We start from the raw sequence: 25,266 nt of genomic DNA, 5'->3' as shown, positions 1-25,266 counted from the left end.
TTAATAACTTATACCAGTCTGTTCTCACATCAGGACACAGTGCTGGTGTAATTTGCCTAACAGTTAAGCTTACCTCTTAAATGTGAAGTGTTGATATAATTGCTGTCTTGTTCCATTGTAGGTTTTAGCATTACTTTCAACATATTGACTACTCTTGTAAGTTGCAGAAGAGTTTGCACTATTGGATAAACAAGAAAAAATACTTTGTCAAATCTAATTGATTTCTAACGATATATATTTATCAAGGTAGACAAACAGGAGGCTGGAAGGACACGGCAAGCCAGGCAGCACCTGGTGGTGGAGAAGTCAACACTTTGGTTGGAACCCTTCTTCAGGACTATGGGTTACACCCAAAGTGTTGACTTCTCCACCTCCTGATGCTGCCTGGCTTGCTGTGTTCTTCCAGCCTCCTGCTTGTCTACTTTGGATTCTAGCATCTGCAGTGTTTTTATCTCTACCCAAATATATTGATTAAGAGCAGTGATGTTATGGACTGCTTGAGAAATTTTCCTTCGACAACAGATTTTTCAATTCTACTGGTAGCAACTTGATTAGGATTCTCAAAAGGATTTCGGTTGTGCAAATACAAGTGCATTTTGTGAGGGTGTTTAAATGAAGCTTTTCTTTCTGGTAGCAATTTTAGCCATTTCTGTGATCCCATAGTTAGTTTATACCAATAACCTTCAATAAAGTGTAATGCTTCGAATTAAACTGAATGTGCAAAATATCCAAAATTCATTCTTTATCAAACTCTTTCCATGCACTGTCCATGTCAGCCCATGACACCTCACCCTTTGACCCTTGCATCTTCCATGCCAAATTTACCCAGGATCCATTATGGGGAAACATCAGGACAGATGCAAAAATGAAATATGATCAAAATTTGTAAAAATCCAAAAGAACTGTGGATGCTGTAAATCAGATACAAAAACAGAAATTGCTGGAAAAGCTCAGCAGGTCTGCCAGCATCTATGGAGGGAAATCAGAGTTAACGTTCGGGTCATGTGACCTTGCCTCTGAATTGTTTTCCAGTTTTTTCTGTTTTTGTCAAAAATTTTAGGGCATTGCTTGATGAATTCACTATTTTTAACAAAAATAGAGTCAATGACAAAAAAAAAACACTACATCTAACTTGCTTCAATTTTTTAATTACTTATAGAAACAAATCATGTGCATTCATTGCCCCACTTCAATATTTTTATAAATGCAAAGAGGTGTCATTCAAGCTCGGACCTGACTGACACACAGTGAAAATGAATTTTTGTGGCTGGTGCCAAAGGGCTGGCTTCGATAAAAATCTTCCCACAGAGATTTTGCAGGCAGTAGAGCTTAGGCAGATGTCATGTCAAATTTTGTACCATCAGGACAAGATCTATGGCATCCAGCAACAGAGCAGGGTGGAAGTAGACTGATCAGCCAATCAGATTGAAGCATTCTTACCAACATTTTAGTCAACAATTTTAAGTTTAAATTGCTCAGGATTCACTGTTTTTATTCACTGTCTTCAAATCATGATTTTCAATTCATTTCTAGCCATTCTGCCTGCAACTACACAAGTTACTTTGCAAACCTGAATTAACATTTATTTTTTTTTTAAAATGCCCCTTACAGTTTAGTTCCTCGAAGAATCTCATCACTGTAGACGTTTGCAGCCTTTGCCTTTAACAGCTCTGAACCGAGGGAGGGCAGCTTACGTTGTGAACCTGTCTTTCGTGAAGATGCCTGCATGATACGGGATGCTGACAGAACACTGTAATCTGTACTCCGTCCCAGGCGATTACGTATTGTGGACAAAATACTGGAGCCTGCACTTAACTGCTTTTCATCCTGCTCACACCTTTAGATGGGTGGAAGAAATAAAACATTATAAATCACATCCAGTACATGTGTTGAAAGCTCCCCCAGAACCTGTGAATCCAGAATGAAAGAAAATCCAAATTAATGAAGTACCACGGAGCACCTCAGGCACACTCCATCCAAAGTTTAATGGATTCTTTTCTCAAGAATACATTCTCCACCATTCCCCGCCCTCTCCCCCATATCACCTCGTGATTCCCAATTTTAGGGGAAATGAAGTTAATTTTTTTCCCCTAACGTCTGCTGAAATTGAAAAGATTTAGGAAGAACACCTATCAGGAGTCCAATTTTTGTTTTGAATTTTCTATACAGTTCAGATGGAGTACAGCTGCTGAGAGACAGAAGCAACCCAGATCATCCTCAGCCTTTCTGACAAAGCCCATTGTGTCCAGCAGGATAACCGAAACGTTCATCTACATCTTCTGCTGAAAAAGCCTCAGAATTCCTCTCATTGTTTCTTACACAAACTGAGGCTACAAACATTGCAGCAACAACCGCCTGAGTTCAGCTGCACTCATCTTTGTGTGGGGGAAATTGAGGACTGCAGATAATGGAGGTCAGAGTCAAAAATAAAGTGTGGTGCTGGAAAAGCACAGCCGGTCAGGCAGCATCCGAAGTGCAGAGAGTTGATGTTTCAAGCACAAGCTCCTGACAGGTTCCTGATGAAAACCTTATGCTTGAAACGTCGACTCTCTGCACCTCAGCTACTGCCTGACTGGTTGTGCTTTTCCAGCACCACACTTTTTGACACCCATCTGTGAGTCTCAATATGTCAACTGAAAGCCATCTATTTTATGTGAAGAAGAATTCATGTCTTGTACTTGATTTTTATTTGTTCAAGAGATTTACGCTTCTTTGGATGGACTAATAGTTATGCTCATCTCTAAGCTTTCTCTAGCTGCTCATGCCCATTTGGCATAGGGAGACTCAAGATGCCATTAAGGAGGGAGAGTGTTCCAGGATTCTTACCCAGTGACAGTAAAGGAACAGCACTACAGTGGAGCGAGATAGTGTAGAGTGAGAAAAAGAACTTCCAAGTGGTGTTCCAATGTTCAGCTGCTTTTGGCCATATAGAGGATAGTGGCCATGGGTTTGGAAGGTACTGTCTAAGCAGCCTTCTGCAATGTATCTTGTAGATAGTACACATTACTGTTATTGAGCATCAGTGGTGGAGGGAATGAATGTGGTGGCAATCAAATTGGCCACTTTGTCTTGGATGCTGTGCACCTTCTTGAGTGTTGTTGGAGCTGCACCCATCCAAGCAAACAGGGAGTATTCCATCAAATGTCTGCCTTGGTGGGCAGGTTTGGGGAGTCAGGTGATTACTTGCTCACTGGAAGAAAACTAGGTCCTGACCTACGCATAACTACAGTGTTTGTATGACTAGTCCAGTTCTGCTTCTGATCAGTGGAACCCCAAAAATGTTGTTGATGGTAATGCCATTGAATGTCAAGTGGTGATAGTTAGATTTTCTTGAGTTGAAGATAGTCATTATCTGGCATTTGTTGCACAAAGCTAAAGGTAGACACTTTCCTGAGGACCACCTGCAGAGATGTACTCAAGCTTCTATAACCACAATCACGTTCCTTTGTGTCAGGTATGATTACAGTTCGCAGAGCATTTTCCCCATAATTCATATTTAGTTGAACGATACTAGGGTAACTTGTTTCCACATAAGGTTAAATGCAGCCTTGGCAGAGTCAGACTCTTACAGATGTACAGCACAGTAATAGACCCTTCAGTCCAACTCATCCATGCCGACCAGATATCCCAACTCTATCTAGTACCACCTGCCAGCATCCGGCCCATATCCCTCCAGACCCTTCCTATTCGTATAATCATTCTAATCTTTGAAGTTTCAGATCTTTTGTCCATATTTTAATCAAAGTTGTAATGAGGTCAGGAGCTGAGTGGCTTTGACCGAAACTAAACTGAGGTTAGTTAAAAGGTGAGACCAAAACAAGGGCAATTATGTTAATACAAAACCTGACCTATCTGATGTGAACTGGCACATTAAGCTCGGTTATACACCAATCAAGACAATGACAGGTTTTTAAATAGGATTTTTAAGAATGCTCAGAAATAAATTCTTAGGATAAAAGGATGTGGAGGAGCCAGTATTGGACTGGGGTAGATACAGCACCAGATTATAGTCCAACAGGTTTTTTTTTGGAAGCACTTGCTTTCTGAGCACTGCTCCTTCATCAGGTGGTTGTGGAGTATAAGATCGTAAGACACAGAATTTAGAGCAAAAGATTAGTGTCAGACAGTGATACATTGAACAAACCTGGATTGTTAAGTCTTTCACCTTTTAGAATGGGTTGCAGGTTTTGGTTCATTACTATGTAAACACCAGAATTTTGTTTATGTCACCTTCTCTCGAGAACTTAAGGTTTTATAAAAATAGATAACATGCAGAACTTATACACTTAATGGCAAGGTCCTAGGGAGCGTTGCTGAACAAAGCGACCTTGGATGCACGTTCATAGCTTCTTGAAAGTGGAGTCGCAGGTGGATAAGATAGTGACGTAGGCGTTTGGTATGCTTTCCTTTATTGTCAGAGTATTGAGTACAGGAGTTGGGAGGTCATGTTGCAGCTGTATAGGATATTGGTTAGGCCACTGTTGGAATATCGCATGCAATTCTGGTCTCCTTCTTATTGAAAAGATGTTGTGAAATTTGAAAGGGTTCAGAAAAGATTTACAAGGATGTTGCCAGGGTTTGAGGATTTGAGCTATAGGGAGAGGGTGTGTGTTTGAGAGAGAGAGAGAGAGAGAGAGAGAGAGAGAGAGAGTATGAGAGAGGGTCTGTGTGGGTTTGAGAGAGTATGTAAGAGTGTGTGTGTACGTGTGCTCGTGCTCGTGCTCGTGCGTGTGCGAAAGAGAGAGTACATAATGTAACTGGGTTATTTGTGAACCCAAGATCCTGGTTTAGGCCATCCTTATGGGTACCGAACTTGGCTGTCAGCCTTTGCTCAACCACTGGGCATTGTTGCGTATCCCAGAGTCCGCCTTGGAGAATGGTCATCCGAGGCCGAACGTCCTGGACTGTTGAAGTGTTCCCCGACTGGGAGGGAACATCCCTGTCTGTTGATTGTTATGCAGGGTCCATTCATCCAATTTCACAGCATCTCCTTGGTCTCACTAAATGTACCATGCCTCAGGGCATCCTCGCATGCAGTGTATCAGATAGACAACACGAGTACCTGCCTGGTGGACAATGTCTCCACATGTAATGGTGGTATCCGTGTCGACACGAACACACCTTGCAGTGGTTGCCCTGACGAGGTTGTAAAGTGTTGTAGTCAATAGTTTTTTGAAGCGTGGGCAGTTTGCTGAAAACAGTGGTCTGTTTGAGGTTTGGTGGTTGTTTAAAGGCAAGAAGTAGAGGTGTATAAAAGGTCTTGGCGAGATGCTCATCCTCATGATGAATGTGTTGCTGCCTGCGAAGAACATGGTGCAGTTTCTCAGCTCCTGGGGAGTCCTCACTGGACAACAAAGGGTACCCTATTGGTTGCAGCCAGTGTCTGTCTCCTGAGGAGGTCGCTACAGTTCTTCGTTGTGGCACGTCAGAACTGGCGATCTCTGAGTTGAGCATCGTACCCTGTTCTTATGAAGACATCCTTGAGCACCCTCAGTACCTGTCACATTCCTCTTCATCTAAAGAGATCCTGTATATACATAGGGCTTGTCTGTAAGGGTGGCTGTTTTAATATGTTTAGAGTGGAAGCCAGAGAAGTGTAGCATCATGAGGTTATCCATGGGTTTGTGTTAGAATGAGGTACTAAGATGCCCATCCTTGATGGAGATGCATGTGTCCAAGAATGAGACACATACTAAAGAGTAGTCCATGGTAGGTCTGATGGTGGGATGAAACTCGTTGGTATCACTATGTAGTTGTTTCAGTGACTTCTTGCCATGGGTCCAGAGGAAGAAAATATCATCAATAAGTCTGGTGTATAGTGTTGGTTGGAGGGTCCTATGCAGCAAAACTGTGCCATGTTCTTCGAAGCCTGCAACATATTATCAATGAGGATGAGCATCTCGCAAATACCTTTCCTACAACTCCACTTTTCGCCATTAAACAACCGTCAAACCTTAAACAGGCAATTGTTTGCAGCAAACTGCCCAGCTTTCAGGACAACATTGACAACAGCACTGTACAATCCTGTCAAGTCAATCACTGCAAGATGTGTCAGAATGACAACACAGATATCACCATTACCAGTGGGAGATCACCCACCATGTACACAGCAGATACTTGTGTGACTCTGCCAATGTTGTCTATCTCATACGCTGCAGGTAAAGATGCCCCGAGGCATGGTACATTGGTAAGACCAAGGAGATGCTACGAAAATGGATGAATGGACACCATGCAATAATCAACAGACAGGAGTGTTCCCTCCCAGTCGGGGAACACTTCAGCGGTCAGGGACATTCAGCCTCGGATCTTTGGGTGACCATCCTCTAAGGCAGACTTCGGGATAGGCAACAATGCAAAGTAGCTGAGTAGCTGATAGCCAAGTTCAGTACCCATGAGACCGGCCTCAACCTGGATCGTGGGTTCATGTCGCACTACAGGTGATCCCACTACACTATATACTACACACACACACACACACACACACACACACACACACACACACACACACACACACACAATCTCTTACATTCTCATGCAGACCCTCTCTCATACACACTCATACACCTCCACATCTCCCCACACACCCTCTCACAGGCTTATACACAGTCACATTCATGCACATGCTACCAAGCGTGCACGCAGGCAAATACAGGCTCTCTCATGCACACACTCACACTCTCTCTCTCTCTCTCTCCTGCATTCACAGACACATACAAGTCTATGGGGTGAATTTGTATTTCAGAATTATATTTGCAGATTCATTCTGTTTTGCTCAAAAAGTGCACAATCTGCAGGCAGTTAATACATATAATATTTTGTAAATTCCACTTTGGAAATAGAACCAAGATTGGGATACAGACAGGCTCTGGCCTCACACCTTTAATGCATTGTCTGAGCTGAGATGTCACCTTTGTTATAAAACCTTCAGTTCTCTCGAGAATGTGACTTAAAAGTAGTTCTGGGAATTACATAGTAATGAACAGAAACCTGCAACCCATTCTAAAAAACAAAAGATTCAAAAATCCAGGTTTGTTCAATAGGTCACTATATGACACTGTAATCTTTTGCTCTAAATTCTGTGTCTTATGATCTTATACTCCACAACCACCTGATGAAGGAGCAGTGCTCTGAAAGCTAGTGCTTCCAAATAAACCTGCTGAGCTATAACGTGATGTGTGATTTTTAACTTTGACTATTATAAAGAAAAATTCTTAAAGGGGACACTCACTATCCATGATTAGCTGAAATAGTTTGGGGAAGAATCAAACTTCAGAAAAAAAGTTTATAACTGCACAAAGGTGAGTGGCAGGTCAGATGGTTGGTCAGAATATAAAGAAAGGCAGAGAATGACTAAAAGGTTAATCACAAGAATGACCTGTTTATTCCTAATTTCTGTATTCCATCTATTAACGAATTCTCAAATCAATAGTAGTGCATTATTCCAATTCACAGCACTCTGATTTTGTTTACTAACTTCCTGTGGGAGACTTTATCCAAATATGCTACATCCACTGGATCCCCCTTATGGACTCTGCTGATGTTGGTGAATGCTAACAGTTCACTTTTTAAACATCTCAAATTCCTTTTCAATGCTTACTTGAAATAATTTTCAGACAAGAAGCAAATTTCTGTTTGTAACTTCTTTCTGCGATACTCACTGTGTTTTGTCAGGTAATCCTGCATGTCTCTGCTGTAGTGGTTTGGCTTGAATCGTCATCACACCATTTAAATCATTACGAGAACTATTTGTCATACGGTAAGCCTACAAGGTTTGACAGAAGAATACATATAATGTGACCAGTCAATTCAATGTTTGAAATGCTAGAAATTATAGCAGTGGATAGAAGAACATAAGTAACAACAGAAAAATATATATTCTAGCCAATTCTGCAAAAAAAAAGACACTATAGGCTCAAGTCCTGACAAAGAAATGTGAACAAAGATGTTTCAATTTAACAAAAGCTGCAAGGGTTCTAAGAAATCTTTATTAAGTTTACATTGTCACAAACTAAGAAAACCTTCCCGCACTGCTTCCTGTAAAAATGCCACTCCCTTCATCACACCTGTACTGGTGATGCCAACTTCTACACCAGACTTGCTTGATGTTCTTCCTTCTCTCTGCCTCCAGCGATGACAAACAGGCTTCATCATGTCCTTCTGATATTCTGCATTTGAACCCTCACCCCTTCCCCTCTCATTGAGCCATAACAGGGCCTATTTTTGGCCTCACCCTCCACAAAAATGGATCTTGAGAGAAGTCATTGATCCACAATGTTAGCCATACCCTATTTTCTGCACAGACTCTTTCCTTTGAGTGGCTCCAGCATGTTCTGAGTGTCTTTCTGTTTATTGGCTTCAATATTATTCAATATTATCAGAATACAATTCTGGTTTGTCTATAGAAAGTTTGTGGGATACAACAGACATAACTTCAAATGCAGCTTCTGACTACTCACCAAGGAAGGATTTTAAAGAAACTCACTGCATATTATTTCCTTAGTAAATCGAGCACTGGTCACCAACCACGGACCACAGGACAGACTTAACCATAAACCATAGTAGAGAGTTAAGTCATTCAGCCCATCGAATCTGCTCCACTGTTCAATCATGGCTGATGTGTTCCTCAACCCCATTCTCCTGTTCTCCCTGTGACCCTTGATCCCCTTACTAATCAAGAATCTACCTCTGGCTTAGATATACACAATGACTTGACCTCCACAGTCTTCTGTGTCAAAAAGTTCCACAGATTCACCACCTTTTGGCTGAAGAACTTCCTCTATAAAGGGTCATCCCTGAACTCTGAGGTTGTGCTTCTCGTCCTAGTCACTCCTACTAATGGAAGCACCTTCTCCAAATTCACTCAATTGAGGCATCTGGGTATTCTTGTAAGTTTCAATTACATCATCCCTCATCCTTCTAAATACTTCTTTCTAAATACTTTAATATGTGAAAGTACTCAATAGTCCCACTTAATACCGTAGGAATTCTTTTGTTATACTTGTAATTTTACATGCTCAGTTAATTTTTGATGGAGACAACAACGAAGTACCAAGTGTTGTTGCTGAAATCAATGGACAAAGGCACAATGGTTCATAGGACAAGCCTACACCCACTATTTTGATACAGGTGTAGATCTGGCCATTTTAAAAGGGTGAAGATTTCCATTAAAAATGCAGATACCTGTCACATAAACAAGTCCCTCTGCTAATTCCTCCCACTGCGATTTCAAGATTTTTTGCAGTGAATCAGATGTTCACAGCATTGCATTTCACAATGATATCTCCAGTTACATGATGACAAGTTGTCAAATAGAAATTCTAACTAATTCAATTTTGGATCTGATGCTGTACTTAAATACTTAAAGGGCAAAATTAAAATATTGTTAAACAGGGGAAGCTGAGGGGAGAGTCTACTTCAAAAACAGGCAAATTGAAACAATTTACTTCTGGGGATTTTATCAATGTTTGGTTCAAAGTACAGGATAGATTTTAAATCACGTCACTTGGCATGCTGACCAGAAAACCAAAGTCGAAAGATTGGAATGATATTCTGGGCTTTCAGACTTAGTTGGGGAAATAAACATAGCTTTGGGCATTTCTTCACCAGTGCAGAATCAACCTGCACATTCTCAAAAGGGAATCACTTTTGAAACATACGTTTGAGAAGAATAAAACCTGAATTCATTTTCACTTTGACCAGTTGAATTATTCAATCTTATAACACGGGCCCTTTTCAGTGAGGAACTTGACAAGTAATAATTGTAAGCTAGAATACAAAAGCATTTAAACGCTAAACAGAGTATTTTGTTGTATTTGGTAATTTAGTGTGAAACTGCAGGGAACATTTTCTGTCCAACCATCAGGTTCAAATGGAGGTCAGAGAACATGGTGGGGATTCAGCATAAGAAACAGCTATTCAATTTGATTTTCCATAATTATGGTTAATTAATGGTCAATACATTGACTCGCACAGCTGGAGAACCAGAAGCCTAAATTTGAAAGCAGCAGTGGGGGAGATCGCACTTCAAGGCGGAGTCATTCTTGTTTCACCTTTTCAAAAATGTAATTTAAAAATAACCTTTGGTGCCAGGTCACCACTGTTGCTGGAGTTGGGGGTGGGGGGGGGGGGGGGGGTGGGGGGAAGACAGAACTCTTCTCAATGGAGCAGCAATTGCTGCAGTATTCGGGCAGGCAGGAAGCACCTGTGTGTCTGTCAGGAGCATTAACCCACCTTCAGCTGCTGGAAAGCATAAGACCTTCCTTTGACTGGATTTAAAAGGTTGTTGATAAGTTTGGTCAACTCCTGCTTCCTCCTCTCACACCCACCACCATTGTGCCTCTGCAGAAATGGTTGTGGTGGAATGGAGCCCGAGAACTTGCACACACTATTTTGCTCAAAACCAATCTCATCCTTTCCCCACTGCATTTATTTCTGGTTTAGGTACAAATTTGTAAACTGATGTTACATATTGCAGTCAATTTCATTTTGACAGGGAAGCATACCACTGGATCCATCTTGAAGTGGGCAAATTGAGGATTTCCTGAAATTGTTGATCTATCCGCATTTCATGGGTCCCAGCTGTATCCACAATATTTGGCAGAATGTGATTGTTCACAGAGTGAGCGTCAGTAAACTGTTTTAGACACAGCAGGGGGAAGCAAGAGGGGTATTTCCCCACCAGCTGGAGAGCCAACGAGCTCCAAATAATCTCTTTTTGGGAACGATTAAACGCAACCCCACCACAACCCCACCACAAGGAAGGTACTACATCTTACCCACCAACATTGTGTCCGAGCTTAATCTTGTGTTTGCCTGACAGCCAGACAGATTCACTTTCCCACAGGATTACAAACTCTGATTAATTCTCTCTTTGCTAGGTAAAAGATGCAGATGTAACACCTGAAATGACAGAGACCAGCTCCTCCATACAGACTTCCCTGTTTCGACCAGAATCCTCGATCAGCTATATAATAGGTTAATAAAAGTAGCAACAAAATCAAGAACAGTTTTTGATAGGTTTATTTGAGCTATTAAGTATCTTTTGACCTTATGTTATACGTCTCGTCACAGCAATCATTGCCAAATAGCCGTATGTATTATAATAGAAATTTTAAAAATGGACATGCTGGAGGAACTCAGCAAGTCTGGCAGCATCTGTGGAATCAAAGTCAAGACCAATAAGAACATCTTCAGAACATTTTTTCTCCTTTTGTTTCAGGTCTTTTATCGGAATCTTTTATTTCAAATTTCCAGCAATTGTGGTATTTTGCTTTTATTTGAGCAATATGTATTGTTTGTGATTTGCATTCACCATGTGATTTCAAAGACTGTTTTTTGATGATTTTGTGATCCCAGCTACACCTATAAATAATTAGAGACTGGAACATACCTGAGAGTGAATCAAAGATGTACCTAATGCTAAGACACGTGTCTCAGAGCCTCGGGAAGGTGGAATACCATAGCTTGTTACGACGATTCGAGAATCACTGATCCGAGGGAGTTTGCTCATTATTGCACTCTGCATATTCACTGTCTGCTTATCTCTGTCTGTAACCAACATAGGAAGTAAAAGGAAACATAGTAGTTACCCAGTGTGGGAATGGAGGAAGCAGCTTCACCTTCACAAACATTAAACTGTGTCAGACAGTGCAAAGATTTAATCTGTATTTATAAGGGGATATTTAGATCAAGGGTTTATACAAACCAAATGAATAAAAAGATACAACACAAAGTGCAGATTTTGCAGGGAGTTTTTGAATGGTTTGTAACAAGAAGTCTTAAATTAGAGTGTCAACATCAGTTTCCATTCTCAAAGCAACAATGAGAGTCAAACAAAATTGATCAGTAATCATTAAGAAGTGTTTCTAATGTCACACATATTCTGTCAATCGAACTTAAAAATTGCTGCGTGCTATTGTTTCCTGCCAGTGAAACATTAACCTGTTTAAACCCTATCCTTTATATAGCATTATATTTACCTTGATTATATCAATAACAAAGCTAATTGAATAACATCAGAATAATGAATTAACAGGGCAAAGAAGGAAGAGTGGAGAGTGACTAATCTGATTGTTCTAGAAGAATCTGCCAAGGTGAAAAATGCTCTATTTCAATGTAGCAAGATTCTGCAATTCTATGAATTCACCTGCTAGCAGCTTACATCTCAAAGGAGATCATCTATTTTACATAAACTGACCAGTATCTCATTACTTGAAGTGCATCTTGGAGTTTGCTAAATGCAGTGTAGTTCACCAATTCTGAGGGGCACAAGGTAACAATTCCCTGAAGAATTCTCTACGCATATCAGTTTTAAGGGCAGGAAGTGACAACTGAATGTGGATGAGCAGGTCGTCTTCAAGCATCCTGACCACAATGCAACTCTCAATCCTTTGGGTGACATAGCTGATTGGTCTTCCAGCCAACTGAACACCTGTCAGGTTGGGGAATGTGTTGGATCCACTTCTTATGATCATGTGTGTACTTATCATTCATCGTGAAAGGTGAACATGAGATCAACAAAAGTTTAATAAATTAAAAGTCTTGCATGCAATATGATGATTATTAATTATTCTGTTTAGGAACAACACAATCGTTCGCACATTTTTCATAGAAGTGTTCACGTGGAAAGGCACTTGTGGTTCTGTACCCTTTCATTTTCATTGACATGCAAATTCTTTTCCATTTCCAGACAGTTGTGTGTAACTTCCCAAAAGCAGTGCTTAGCTATTCTGGGGTTGTTCATTTTATCAATAATGTGAACTACTCTGGAGAACATGCTGCCAGGGAGGTATGTTTGTTGACTACTTCAAGCCTGAATATTCACTGTAATAAGTGGCTGAAAATGATACAGAGCTGAATTTTAAAGATGGAAGTAGGAGTTACAGACTGATCACCACCCCTGCAGCTCCACCCTCCCCTCCAGAAAAAAATGTCAGACATCAGCTAATCCACATCAAACACTACTGGTCCACAGTAAAAATATGCTGCACACAACCTTAACTCAACGTGAGAGACTGAGATTTTTGCCATTTAGTAGGAGGAAGCCCTCGTAAGAGTTACTGGACAATCTGGCTGTCTCAGCAAAACCAAACCTCAGTCATAGGAGCTGCTGGAATCAAGCCCCAAGTGACCAGAGCCCAAATGTCCAGATCCAGGAATAGAGTGGATTTTAAGCAGGTGCATGAGGCAGGGTTGGCATTTGCTTTTTGGTGGGCCAATGGGAGGTGACATAAGCTGGGAAACATTTGGGATAGGGTGCTCCCAATGCACAGAGGGAAGCCAGCAAAGTACGTAAACTATGCCCACCTTCTAGCATTTAACCAGTTTGGTTAAAATAAAACTTGCTCATACCCAGATACCCATGCCAACCATTTTATTGCAAATGAACTCAATTTCTTGTTCATTATATTTTTATAAATGGCTGATGGCTTGCCATTTTCTGGACCTTCCCACCCACCATTTTATGGAGACTGGTACAGGATTGGGTGCGATGGCTGTGGGCTAGTTATCTATCTAGTCTATAAGCCCTTCCTGCTGAAAACACAGCTGGTGGTGGACCACAAAACCTATGGATTGTTGCTCTTAGAGCGCAGGGCAAGTTGCAAAATAACTTGGCTTTTTAATGCAGATCCTGAGATGGAGGTGCCATGTTGCATTCCCTGATTCCCCCCCCCATGCCAAGTAAAACTGTCATCAGCAAATGAAGCCTCCCTAACCACAACTCCATGTACTTTGGTCTCGTGTGAAGTGTTCTCAAGTTGAACTCTGATTAATGCTTGTGATACTTGTCTTTATGAATCTTGGCTCTCTAATGTATTTGCAATGCAACACTTCTGTAACTTTTTTTTTTAAACAGTATGAATAGAATGAAATGCTATAATTTGTGATTGGCTAGTTTGAATAGTTGATTGTATGAAAAGGTGAGTGCAACAGAGAAAAATTCATATTGGAGATATTAGCATTGAACAGGAGCACAAAGTGTGCCACTGGAGATCACACATGACTGCAAGTACAGTTCTGAATTGTATTCCTGAAAGCATTTAAGGTTTAAATAAATTTGCATGGTGCATTTGCAAAGCAAAACAGTAAACTGCTTGAGTGAAGTAACAGTTCAAATCATTGATCACCAGTACCTGAAAGGGTGTTTTCCCATTGTTTCCTGATTAGCTCTTCCAACGTTTCAATCACACCCCGCCAGATGTCATCGAATATCTCTGCTGAGGCAGCATCTTTAATACAGGCGTTGGGAGAAATGGGCGGAATGCCTCGTTTATTTCTCCTTCGAGCAAGTTGAACATTTTTTTGTTGCAAACTCTCATCATCACTAAAACTGTAATTAAACAAAATAAGTTCCAGGTAACTCCCTCCAAAGGAAGACAGTTAATAATATGACTGTATCACTGGGCTTTGTGTACAGTCTATGTAGCAAATGAGGTGAAAGTGAGGACTGCAGATGCTGGAGATCAGAGTCAAGATTAGGGTGGTGCTGGAAAAGCACAACAGGTTAGGCAGCATCTGAGGAGCAGGAAAATCGACGTTTTGGGCAAAAGCCTGACCTGCTATGCTTTTCCAGCACCACTCTAATCTTAGCCATGTAGCAAATGAGCCTTTTTAATCTCCGTGAAAAGAATAATTCTTTAAAACATTAAGATTTTATCTGTATGGTTGGAGGAAGTGGGACAGGTTGAAGAAGGAATCATGCTTTGAGTTCCAATGTCTTTCCTTCCAACCAGGGATAACTACATTCAATTTAAGAACTAATACCTTTTGTGTTGAGTAACTGGGTAACTTCCAAGTGGAAAGCATCCACATGGTGCAATGGTAGTGTCCCTAGATCTGAGTCAGAAACCCAGCTTCAAAGTCCCACCTACTCCTCAAGTTGCCATGACATCTCTGAATAGGTTCGATAGAAAAGATTAACACAAGTGGATGATCCATCTGGGCCTTCTCTAGTGTTCCCCAGCATCACACAGATATCAGTCTTCAATCAATTTGATTCACTTCATGTGAAATCAAAGCACCGAACACTGCAATATTCAAGCAATAGTACTGTAGACATGTGTTTCAAACTTTTCATGCCTCTTAGCCAAGCTTGTCCAATACAATAATAGCATCTACTTTACAATGTGGAAAATTGCCCAGGTATGTCCTGTGCAAAAAAAAACAGAACGATTCCATCATGGACATTTATAGACCCATTCCTTGTATGCTCTTCATTATCAGTAAAGTGAAAGGTGTCACCAACAGTGCTATCAAACATCACTTGGGTCTAGATTAGAGTAGGATGGGAAAGCACAGCAGTTCAGGCAGCATCCGAGGAGCCGTAAAATCGACATTTCGGGCACAAGCCCTTCATCATCACTTACCTAGCAATAAACTGTTCATTGAGACTCTCAGTGAAAGCCACTCAGTTCCTGACCTCATTACAACTTTTACACAAATATCGATAAAAGAACAGAAATTCAAGAGGTGAGGAAAGAAGAACCACCCTAAACTTAAAGGCCACATTTAGTCAAAAGTGCCATCAAGAAACTCTAGCAAACCTGGAGTCAATGGACATGAGGAAGACAATTCTCACTGGTTGGAGTCATACCTGCCACATAAGGAGATGGCTGTGATTGCTGGAGATCAGTTATCTCAGCTCCAGACCATCTCTGCAGGAATTCCTCAGGGTCGTGTCCTGACACAGACATCTTCAACTGCTTCATCAATTAACTTCCTTTAATCATAAGATCAGCAGTGGAATGTTCACAACACTTAACAACATTTGTGACTCTGCTGATGCTGAGGCAATTCATATCCAAATGTAGTGAGACCTGGACTGTAACTGGGTTTGGGCTGGCAACTGGCAAGCAACATTCACATCACAGAAGTACTAGATGACGACCAGTAAGGCAGAATCTAACCATCACTCCTCAACATTCAAAACATTCCCGTTGCTGAATTCCTTATGAACATCCTGGTGGTTACCAGTGACCAGAAATAGGGCTGGGCTTGCAAATTAAATACTGTGGCTACAAGAGCAGATTAGAGACTTGATGTCTTGCGGCAATTCACATCCAGACTCCCCACAGCCCGTCCACCATCTACAAGGCAAAAGTCAGGAGTGTGATGGAATACTCGCCACATGCCTCTGAATGGGTGTAGCTACAACAACACTCAAGAAACTCAATTGACACCATATTCAAAAATATTCACTCCCTCCACCTGGACGCTCAGTAAGTGTGTGTACCATCTACAAGTTGCACTACAGAAATTCAATCCACAAACACTATTATCCTGAAGCACAAGGGCAGAAGATACATGGAACACTACCACCTACAAGTTCCCCTCAAAGCCACATGCCATCCTGACTTGAAACTATAATACCATTCCTTCATTGGTGCCAGACTGAAATCTTGCTAACATCACTGTGATTTACCTGCACCAAAAAGAGTGCAGTGATTCAGCTCACCACCATCTCCCTGAGGAGTTAGGGATGGGCAATTAATACTGACCTTGGAAGGAAAGTTCACATTCTCTGAATGAATTTTTTTAAATGCCCTGTTTTAGTTTCATATCGTTCATGATGGCCCCCCTCAAACTAAATGCCTCAATTCAAATTACGTCCTTAAGGAAAAATGGTTCTTCAGAACATTCATATCAGATTCAAAACATTCATTCCATTTCTCTCTCCCACAGATGCTGCCAGATTTGTTCAATTTCTCCAGCACTTTTGCTTTTGTTTCAGATTTCCAGCTTCCTTGGTATTTTGCTTCTATTTGTGAAATGTTGGTACTGTGGTCAGACAGATCTGGCAACACTTTTATCCAAATTTCAGAAAGTTAACCTGCAGGCATAACCAACAAATGGCACATTCGAGTGAGAGAAGTAAATACGTCTCCCAGGAATTGAGCAGGGCTTCAGATAGACTACTGTGTATAATACTGGTCTTCTTTCACAAGGAAGGATATACATGCCCTGAAGGCATTATGACCAAGGCTCACTCGATCTGTTCTTGGAAAGAGGGAGTTGTCCTATGGGAAGAGATTATGCAGGCTTTTCAATAATTTTACTGAATTCCAGGAAATAAAAGATGAATTAATTTAAGTATATTATTTTTTTAAGATGCTTGACATGGTTGATGTTGTGAGGAGACGTACCCTGGCATAAGTCACAAAATTAATACTCAGCCGTTTAGTACTGAGATGAAAAATATGTCTTCATTCAGAGGATCTGAATCTTTAGATTTCTCTACCAGAGAGAATAATAGAGGGTCAATTTTTGAATATATTCAAGATTATTTGAAAATCTATCGACCTGAAGAATGAAGTGATGTGAGGAGTGTTGGGGTAGGGGCAGCTAAGGTGGAAGATCAACAATTATTGAATAGTCAAACAGGCTTGAGCAGCCAAATAACCTTCTCTAATTCTTATCTTATTACATTTTTAAAATCAGACACAAGTCTTCTACTATCTTTCCCTGCTGCCTGGGATTTTAATCCAATAATTAATGTCAGTTCTTGCTCAGACCATTGAAGAGTTGGCTATACCTACGGGTTCACTTGCTGAAATTTGGATACAAGTGTATCCAGATCCCTTTGAAACAGTACTAACATTTCACAAAAAAAAGCAAAATACTATGGAGGCTGGAAATCTGAAACAAAAACACTGTTGTGATTGGAACGAGGTTGGCCATGTGAATCTCATTGAGTATGAGCTCGCTGATTGGTCCACATTAACAGCCCCAGTCAGGGAACCCTGGCTGATAGATATATTAGATTAGTTTTCCTACAGTGTGGAAACAGGCCCTTCGGCCCAACCAGTCCACACCGACCCTCCAAAGAGTAACCCATAGAAGGATACAGCGCAGTACAGGCCCTTCGGCCCTCGATGTTGCGCCGACCGAATCCTACCTAACCTATACTAGCCCAATAACTTCCAAATGCCTATCCAATGCCCGCTTAAATGACCCATTTCCCGCTGACTAATGCACCTAGCACTATACACAATTTAGCATGGCCAATTCACCTGACCTGCACATCCTTAGACTGTGGAAGGAAACCGGTGCACCCAGGGGAAACCCACACAGACACGGGGAGAATGTGCAAATTCCATACAGACAGTCACCCAAGGCTGGAATCGAATCTGGGACTCTGGTGCTGTGAAGCAGCAGTGCTAACCATTGAGCCACCGTGCCAACAAACAGGAATCTCAGGGATTCTCCTCATTCAAGGGACTGGCTCTGAGCTAGCTGGTCAGAGTCCATGTACTGTGAACGAATAGACAAAGGGTGACTTGATGACGGGATATCAGCCTCTGTGGAGTTTTTCAAACAAAAAGTGCTGGAGAAGTTTAGTAAGGCTGGCATCTGTGGAGAGAGAAATGGAATTAGTGTTTTGAGTCTGTGGCAAATGTTCAAAGAACCATTCTTCCTGTAAGCCTACTTTTCCTTAAGAATGTATTTTGGATTGGATATTTACGAGTAGCCATTATTAATTATATGAAACTAAAACTAGGCACGAGCAGGGGGAAATAAAGATAGGAAATGGTGGCACAGTGGTTAGCACTGCTGCCTCACAGTGCCAGAGACCCGGGTTCATTTCCCGCCTCAGGCGACTGACTGTGTGGAGTTTGCACATTCTCCCAGTGTCTGCGTGGGTTTCCTCCGGGTGCTCCGGTTTCCTCCCACAGTCCAAAAACATGCAGGTTAGGTGAATTGGCCATACTAAATTGCCCGTAGTATTAGGTGAAGGAGTAAATGTAGGGGAATGGGTCTGGGTGGTTGTGCTGAAGGGCCTGTTTCCACACTGAAAGTAATGTAATCTAAAAATTAGAGAATACACTACATTATGAAGTAGCAATAAAATTGCAGCAAAGGGAAATTCCACAAGCTGACGTTATCGAATCAAATTGGAGTAATAAATGACACATGATACATTCTGTACATGCTCAATGAGTACACTTAGTTTTTTTCTTCAAATGGAACAACAATTATTATATAATTGAATGGTCAGGGACTGCTTGCTTCAAGGAATGATAATGTCGAAAGAACTGAAATAATTAGTTTTTTTTTAAATAGTTTCAAACATTTAATTTTGTTGAACTTAAAGAAAATAACCAAGTGAAAAATTGGTGCACATTTCAGATATCATCAACCTCAAGCCAATAAAGTCACACTGACAGCATTCATTTAATTTGGAACTCAGTAGATTTTAAGGAAAGTTAGTTTAAAATTTAAAACCTAGCTCATCTGGAACTTGTACATTCTGAACTTATCTTTGCTGTGATGTTTATCTCAGATTTAACAGGGACCTCTAAGCAGATGAGAAAGACCTGCACCAAAAATCTATGGGGTGTCTCTTTAACTCATCAAATTTGATTCCAATGTGATAATTAAGAACAGTCTGTTATTTTAAGCAGTGGCCAGAATGGGGAGGTTGTTGTGATTTTCCCAGCAGATCAAACTAAAAATAAATCCTTTTTTTGCCCTTAGTCAGAAGAGTAGGAGCTGTCCTCCAAGCCTATAAAGAAAGTTTCAGCATTCCGGCCCATCTTATTCATCATGAGATGCTTTTTACATCCCGTCCAAATCTTTTACTCAAATGCTTCTGGTTCCTGCCAGTGGTCTCAGGCTGATTAACATTAGACTGCCTCAAACAGGTTAAATACCACTTCATTCTGAGTCAGCACTGAATGAAGAGTTCTGGGCAAGGCCCAGAAGTCAAAACATCCTCAGGCTCATACAGCTGAGATCATGGATGATATACTGCTTGTTTTGATGCCCACTTTCTGAATTACTGGTTCAATTTATAATTGGAACTTTTTTTATGAGTTATAAATTTCTTCACAAGTTTGCGTGCAACGCTGTATCAAACATCGGTGGGAAATCCACGTACGTCACATCATCATATTACCCTCATCGACCCTCTTTGTTACCTATTCAGGAACTCTGCCAATTTAGGTAAACACTACTTTCCCTCAAAAAACCAATACTGGCCATCTCTAATTATTCCATATTGTCTAAATAACTATTAATTCTATCCAGAACTATTGTTTCTGGATGTTTCCCCATTACCAAAGTTAAATTAGCTGATTACTAATTGAAGGGTTCATCCTTACAACTTTATTGGATCGAAGGTACAGTGTTTGCAGTTCTCCAGTACCACCTGGGAAGACAATAATCAAGGCTGTAATCATCATCAATAACAGGAATTGCTGGAAAAGCTCAGCAGGTCTGGCAGCAACAGTGAAATCAGAGTTAACATCAGAACTGAGGAAAGGTGACCAGACCCGAAACGTTAACTTTGATTTATCTTCACAGATGCTGCCAGACCTGCTGAGCTTTTCCAGCAACCTCTGTTATCGATTCTGATTTACAGCATCCGCAAGGCTTTTGGTTTTTAGTATAATCATAATCTTCACTTACCATTCTTTACTGTCATATGCAAAATACTCTTCAATCTTTCCATCCACATCAAAGATCTCTTCCTCTAGGAATGAGAGAACGGAGGAGTCTGAATCAAGGGAACTCAAAGTGGAGTTTGATTCCAAGCCACTGTGATAAGGAGATTGTACAGGAAGCAGACGTAGGCCTGACAGGCTCAGCCTGAGAGAAGAAATATGTCTTTATGGCACATTTACCCGAATAAAAGGCATTTATTTAATATGACATTTTTATGGCTCTAAGCATTGCAGTTAAGGTGCAATGGCCAACAGTAGCATTTCTTACATGTAACTGAAAAAAAACAAGATTTCATAACTGATTGTTTGTTTACAAAATGTTATTTAATATGATTTCCAAAACTTTTAATTATAGAAAATGCAGAACAGTAATTTGATACAGTAATTAATTTAATAAATGTAATAGACCAGGATCATTGTTGTACAAAAGTTATACCAGAGATCAGTTGACAGTAGAAAATTCTTTCAGAATGTCCACATGCCCGTTTAATCTGTATGAACTTACTCCTTCATATTGCCAGTGCTATCACCGAAACTAGATAATGTCCGAGTTGTTATGGAGTTGCTTTCTCTGCTCTGGAAATGTTGAAAACCTTCATCTTTCGGCATCAAGAGCTGAGTTCCCAAAATCCTGCATCATGTACAAAAGGCATGACTGAAATCAAAACACCTAGTTAGCTCTATTATTATTCACCAAACAAGATTTCTGGCTTAATTAGGATCAAACAAATGCACAAAAGCAAAATATAGAAACAGGAAGAAAAGCACAACTCACAGTTGCCTTATGCATTTGATGTAGTATAATTTCCCAAGTTGCTTTCCACAGGGACATTACCAAATACTCTGACAGTGAGCCTAAGGAGCTCAACCAAAAGTTTAGGCAGAAAGTTGTGTTTTAAGGAGCATCTCAAGAGAGGAAAGGGGGGTGGGGGTGGGAGAGTGGAGATGCCCCAAAGCTTATAGAGTTCATTTTGAAACACTCACACGAGTGTCTTTTCTGAGAGTGTTAATGTAGCTCACTGATATTTTCTAAACCTCTGGTAGTGAATCACTAATGTTAACTGAGGGCTACAGCTAAATGCCATACCAAGAAGGGCTAAAACAAATGGAAATCCACATTAAAGGATAGTCACCGCATTTCGGATATAAAATTGAGAGCTATATGGTTGGGTAATCAGGACTGTACATCATTTGATGTGCCTAATACTGCAAAACCTAGCACCATTAAATACACACACTTCTATTAAACAGTAAGATAAAAGTTAATCACAACTATTAACAATATAGTATTATAGGATTAATGCTATTTTTAAATAACATAATACCCACCACCAATTAAAACTCACTGTGCAGGTGCCAAAGTCAGTAAGACCTCAAACAAAACACCACATCCTGGCATCACCGGGTAGGTGTTTGACATTTACAACCAAAGGTCAGTTTGCTAAAAACCTGTCACGAAAGATTTCTATGAGTTCAAGTGTCAGGGAGTTGGTGAGTCTTGATAAATCTTATGTGAAAGTTTTATATTGCTGTACTCCAAGGCTCAAACCATTTATCATGATAAAAACAAAACATGCAGTCTTGGATCCTTTAATCAGTTCCATAAATTCTTTTGCAAGATAGGTGTATTTACAGACTTTCTACACCTAGGCAATAAGAATCAAATTAACCAGAGGATGATACAATTCGATCTTCTGTATTGGTTTCAGAGCAGAGGCTTCTAAATTGGAAACCCAGTTCTTAAGCTTCTATAGCCAACCCCCATCCACAACATCTGCCCACAGGCCATTAGGCATCTTTCTCTTTCTCCTGTGGAATACACTCGATGTCACCGCTCAACATCCAGTGTTTTCCATGATTGTATAAAAAGGTTTTCCTTTTACAAGTAAATGGAAACCTTTGGTTTTGAGATATTTATTACCAGACTGGTATTGTTTCAATATGATTGGACAATTTTAAGATTTCGTTCCATTCCAGAGTGCGAGTCACTCAAAAAGGTGATATCATCCATGAAAGCAAAAGCAAAGCAGTTGATTCTTATGTTATTTACCGTCATGGTCCTCATAAACTAGCTTCCTCAAGAATGCACCATAACCAATCTAATGCAATATAAAAAATCCCTTGTTTTATTCCTTGTTCTATCTCAACTGGATTGGTTTTCAACCATCTGGCTTCCATTACGGTTGTGTCATCTACACACAAGTCCTCAATAAGTTGTATAAAATTCTTTGGTGGACCGACTCACTGCAGAGCTCTCTTGAGTTATGTATGACCGAATGAGTCAAACCCCTTCATGAGATCAATGAAAGTAGCTGCAAAGGTAACTGCAAATCGACTGGCAAGGTGATTGGTGAAAGAGATTTGGCACAAGTTAGAGAAGAGTAGAGTTTCAGATGAGACCAAGAATATAGAGGCATAAGGTGGGAGGTTCACAAAGAGAGTCACAACAATAAATGGGTCTATAGTGCAGGTTCCCAAAAACTATTTGTCGGAACATAACATTGGCAGAGGAATTGTCATCTTTGATGACATCCAATTTCATATTTTTCTTGAGTAAACAAAGTACTCCAGGTGCTGGTAAAAAAAGAAGATTGGATACACATATCAACTGGGGCAGTTTGGATCAATGAAGTGTGACTGGTGATTCGTCAGAGATAAGGACTTTTCTCAGCAATTGGTTACTGCATCACCTACAGGAACCCTCAATGTTGGCTCATTTTGTTTATTTCCATTTCCATGATTTCTCCTGTTCCAGCTTCAGACCCAATTCACCCTGGTGTCTTAACTATTCACAAATCCCTTCTTTCTCATATTTATTTTAGTTCTTTGGTGCAATCATCTTCTTGGTTAAAGAATCGAAGCATGATACAACACAACATTCAACCCAACAGCTCTCTGTCAGTTCTTTGAAAGAGTTTAGTTCTATTCACTCTCCAGACAACCCAGCCTACTTGCCCCTTCAATTTCCCTTTTGAAAGCTATTATTGAATCTGCTTCCACTGCCCTTTCAGGTAATGCAATCCAGAACTTCTACGTGTCATGTCACTTCTAAACATGTTACAAAACTTTCCCCTTTGTTATCCTCTTCTTTCTTAGTGCATTTAAATGATCGTTCTGTTCTGATAAAAAGAGTTATTCCTCTAAAGCTAATTCTGTTCTCTCCAAAGATATCGAATGAGCTGCTTGATATTCCCAGCACATTCTGCTTTTATGTTAGATTGCTTTTTTGCCCTGTTAAAATGTAGATTTTAATTCTCAATAGGTGTGAAAAAATGAGACGTTTACATGAAGGGCCCCAAAATAACTGCACAGGAGTCAATAGCTGGGTTGCAGAAAATAGACTACCTGTTGCCTCTTCTAGATTCCATAAATGACAAATGATCAGACTTTAGACTCAAAGCTTCATTGAGCCTACTTCTTTTCTATTTTTTAACCTATTTTTCCTTCAAATCTGTTCAGAGAGATTATTACACAGCCCTGGAGCAGATGGGACTTCAGCTTCCCCATCCAGCACCATAAGAGGGCCACTTTCTTCCACCTCACCATGTAGTTGTGGAAAGACACATTGTTATTTGGCACATGGTTGTAATGCAACAATGAATGAAGGACCCCAGGATATATATTCACAGAACAATTGGTTTCCAGCTTTTTATGAATAGTAAAATAACCTAATAAGTACCATCCCACCACAGTTATTTTACCATTCTTGTCATGCCAATGTGGATCAGAACTATCACAAAAGTGTTTAGGCCTCCCTTCCCACCAATGGGCTTGCAGGGAGTGATGAAAAGGGAGACCTAAACATTTCTGTGACAGTTCTGATCCACTTTGGCCCCCACAAAGAACAGTGAAATAACTTCCCAGAGGGAGACAGCCGTAAAACTTGCAAATGACATCTTCCAGTCTGACTCGTCTACATATTTCAAAATGGAGCTCTAGTACATCCTATATTTTCATTTCCAAAAGTGATTAGATTCTTACTGGATTTCCATCTGGACTATCTTCCCAGAATGTGACTCATTTCTGAGCAACTTCAACCTGGCAGGAAAGCCAGCGCTGCTCAGGCACTGTTAAAATTTACATTGGGTCCTAATGATAGCCATGATCTCCAATCTGCTTATTTGAAGGCTCCTGTCAGATTCAGATTGGTGACTTTGTAATTAGGATCAACTCAAAACAGTTCATTAGCTGATCAGGCATGTTAACTACCCAACCACCTGGTTTCTGCTGAATGGCTAAGTTGTACCTTCTGTTAACTTTTTCCCTCCTCTTCCCTGCAAAAATGGATATTTTTGATGTATTGTTTCAGTTGACAATGCTGTTGATTGTATTCTAGAGATAGGTGACATATTTATATTTCTGAATTACTGACCTGAGCTGGGGTGAACGTTCCGTCCATTCCCGACACTCTGTTTGAATGCTTTCAGTACGACTGCTAACTTTTCCCTCAAACAGCATCTCATCGATTTCCCAGAACAACTGGTGCACTGTTCGTGTGTTTGCCTTGTCAAATTCCTGAAACCCAAGCACAATGAGTCATTGCTTGCTAGTAATGTCTCTTAAGAAAGTAACTTGTACTATCTTTGATTGAGTTACTAACTGGTGCCAAGTGAACTTACTTGGTCTGATTCAATCAAGACAAACCCGAATTTAATTTGTCCTCATCCATGAGAATACAACATCAGATAGGAAAAGTATATAAAATGATTTGGATGTGAATATAAGAGGTATGGTTGGTAAATTTTCAGGTGATATCAAAATTGGTGACGGAGTGGACAGCGAAGGAGGTTATCTCAGAGGACAACAGGGGATCTTGACCAGATAG

At 40.4% G+C, this 25,266-nt stretch overlaps 1 protein-coding gene across 2 annotated transcripts in view; it reads right to left on the bottom strand.

Moving 5' to 3' along the window:
* LOC132815092 (protein FAM149A-like) overlaps nucleotides 1–25,266 on the bottom strand; it is a 106,490-nt gene that overhangs the window by 17,272 nt on the left and 63,952 nt on the right. For both annotated transcript variants that reach the window (XM_060823847.1, XM_060823855.1), the window contains exons 4-11: nucleotides 24,814–24,956; nucleotides 20,947–21,072; nucleotides 20,407–20,586; nucleotides 14,133–14,329; nucleotides 11,390–11,547; nucleotides 7,659–7,762; nucleotides 1,610–1,837; nucleotides 74–178 (exon numbers count right to left, since the gene is read on the bottom strand). In XM_060823847.1, the coding sequence (XP_060679830.1) occupies nucleotides 74–178; nucleotides 1,610–1,837; nucleotides 7,659–7,762; nucleotides 11,390–11,547; nucleotides 14,133–14,329; nucleotides 20,407–20,586; nucleotides 20,947–21,072; nucleotides 24,814–24,956 (1,241 nt within the window). The remainder of the gene's footprint in view (nucleotides 1–73; nucleotides 179–1,609; nucleotides 1,838–7,658; nucleotides 7,763–11,389; nucleotides 11,548–14,132; nucleotides 14,330–20,406; nucleotides 20,587–20,946; nucleotides 21,073–24,813; nucleotides 24,957–25,266) is intronic.

The sequence above is a fragment of the Hemiscyllium ocellatum genome, chromosome 1, assembly GCF_020745735.1.
Source record: "Hemiscyllium ocellatum isolate sHemOce1 chromosome 1, sHemOce1.pat.X.cur, whole genome shotgun sequence".
Classification (NCBI taxonomy): domain Eukaryota; kingdom Metazoa; phylum Chordata; class Chondrichthyes; order Orectolobiformes; family Hemiscylliidae; genus Hemiscyllium; species Hemiscyllium ocellatum.
This window is presented reverse-complemented; position numbering and strand designations above follow the sequence as displayed.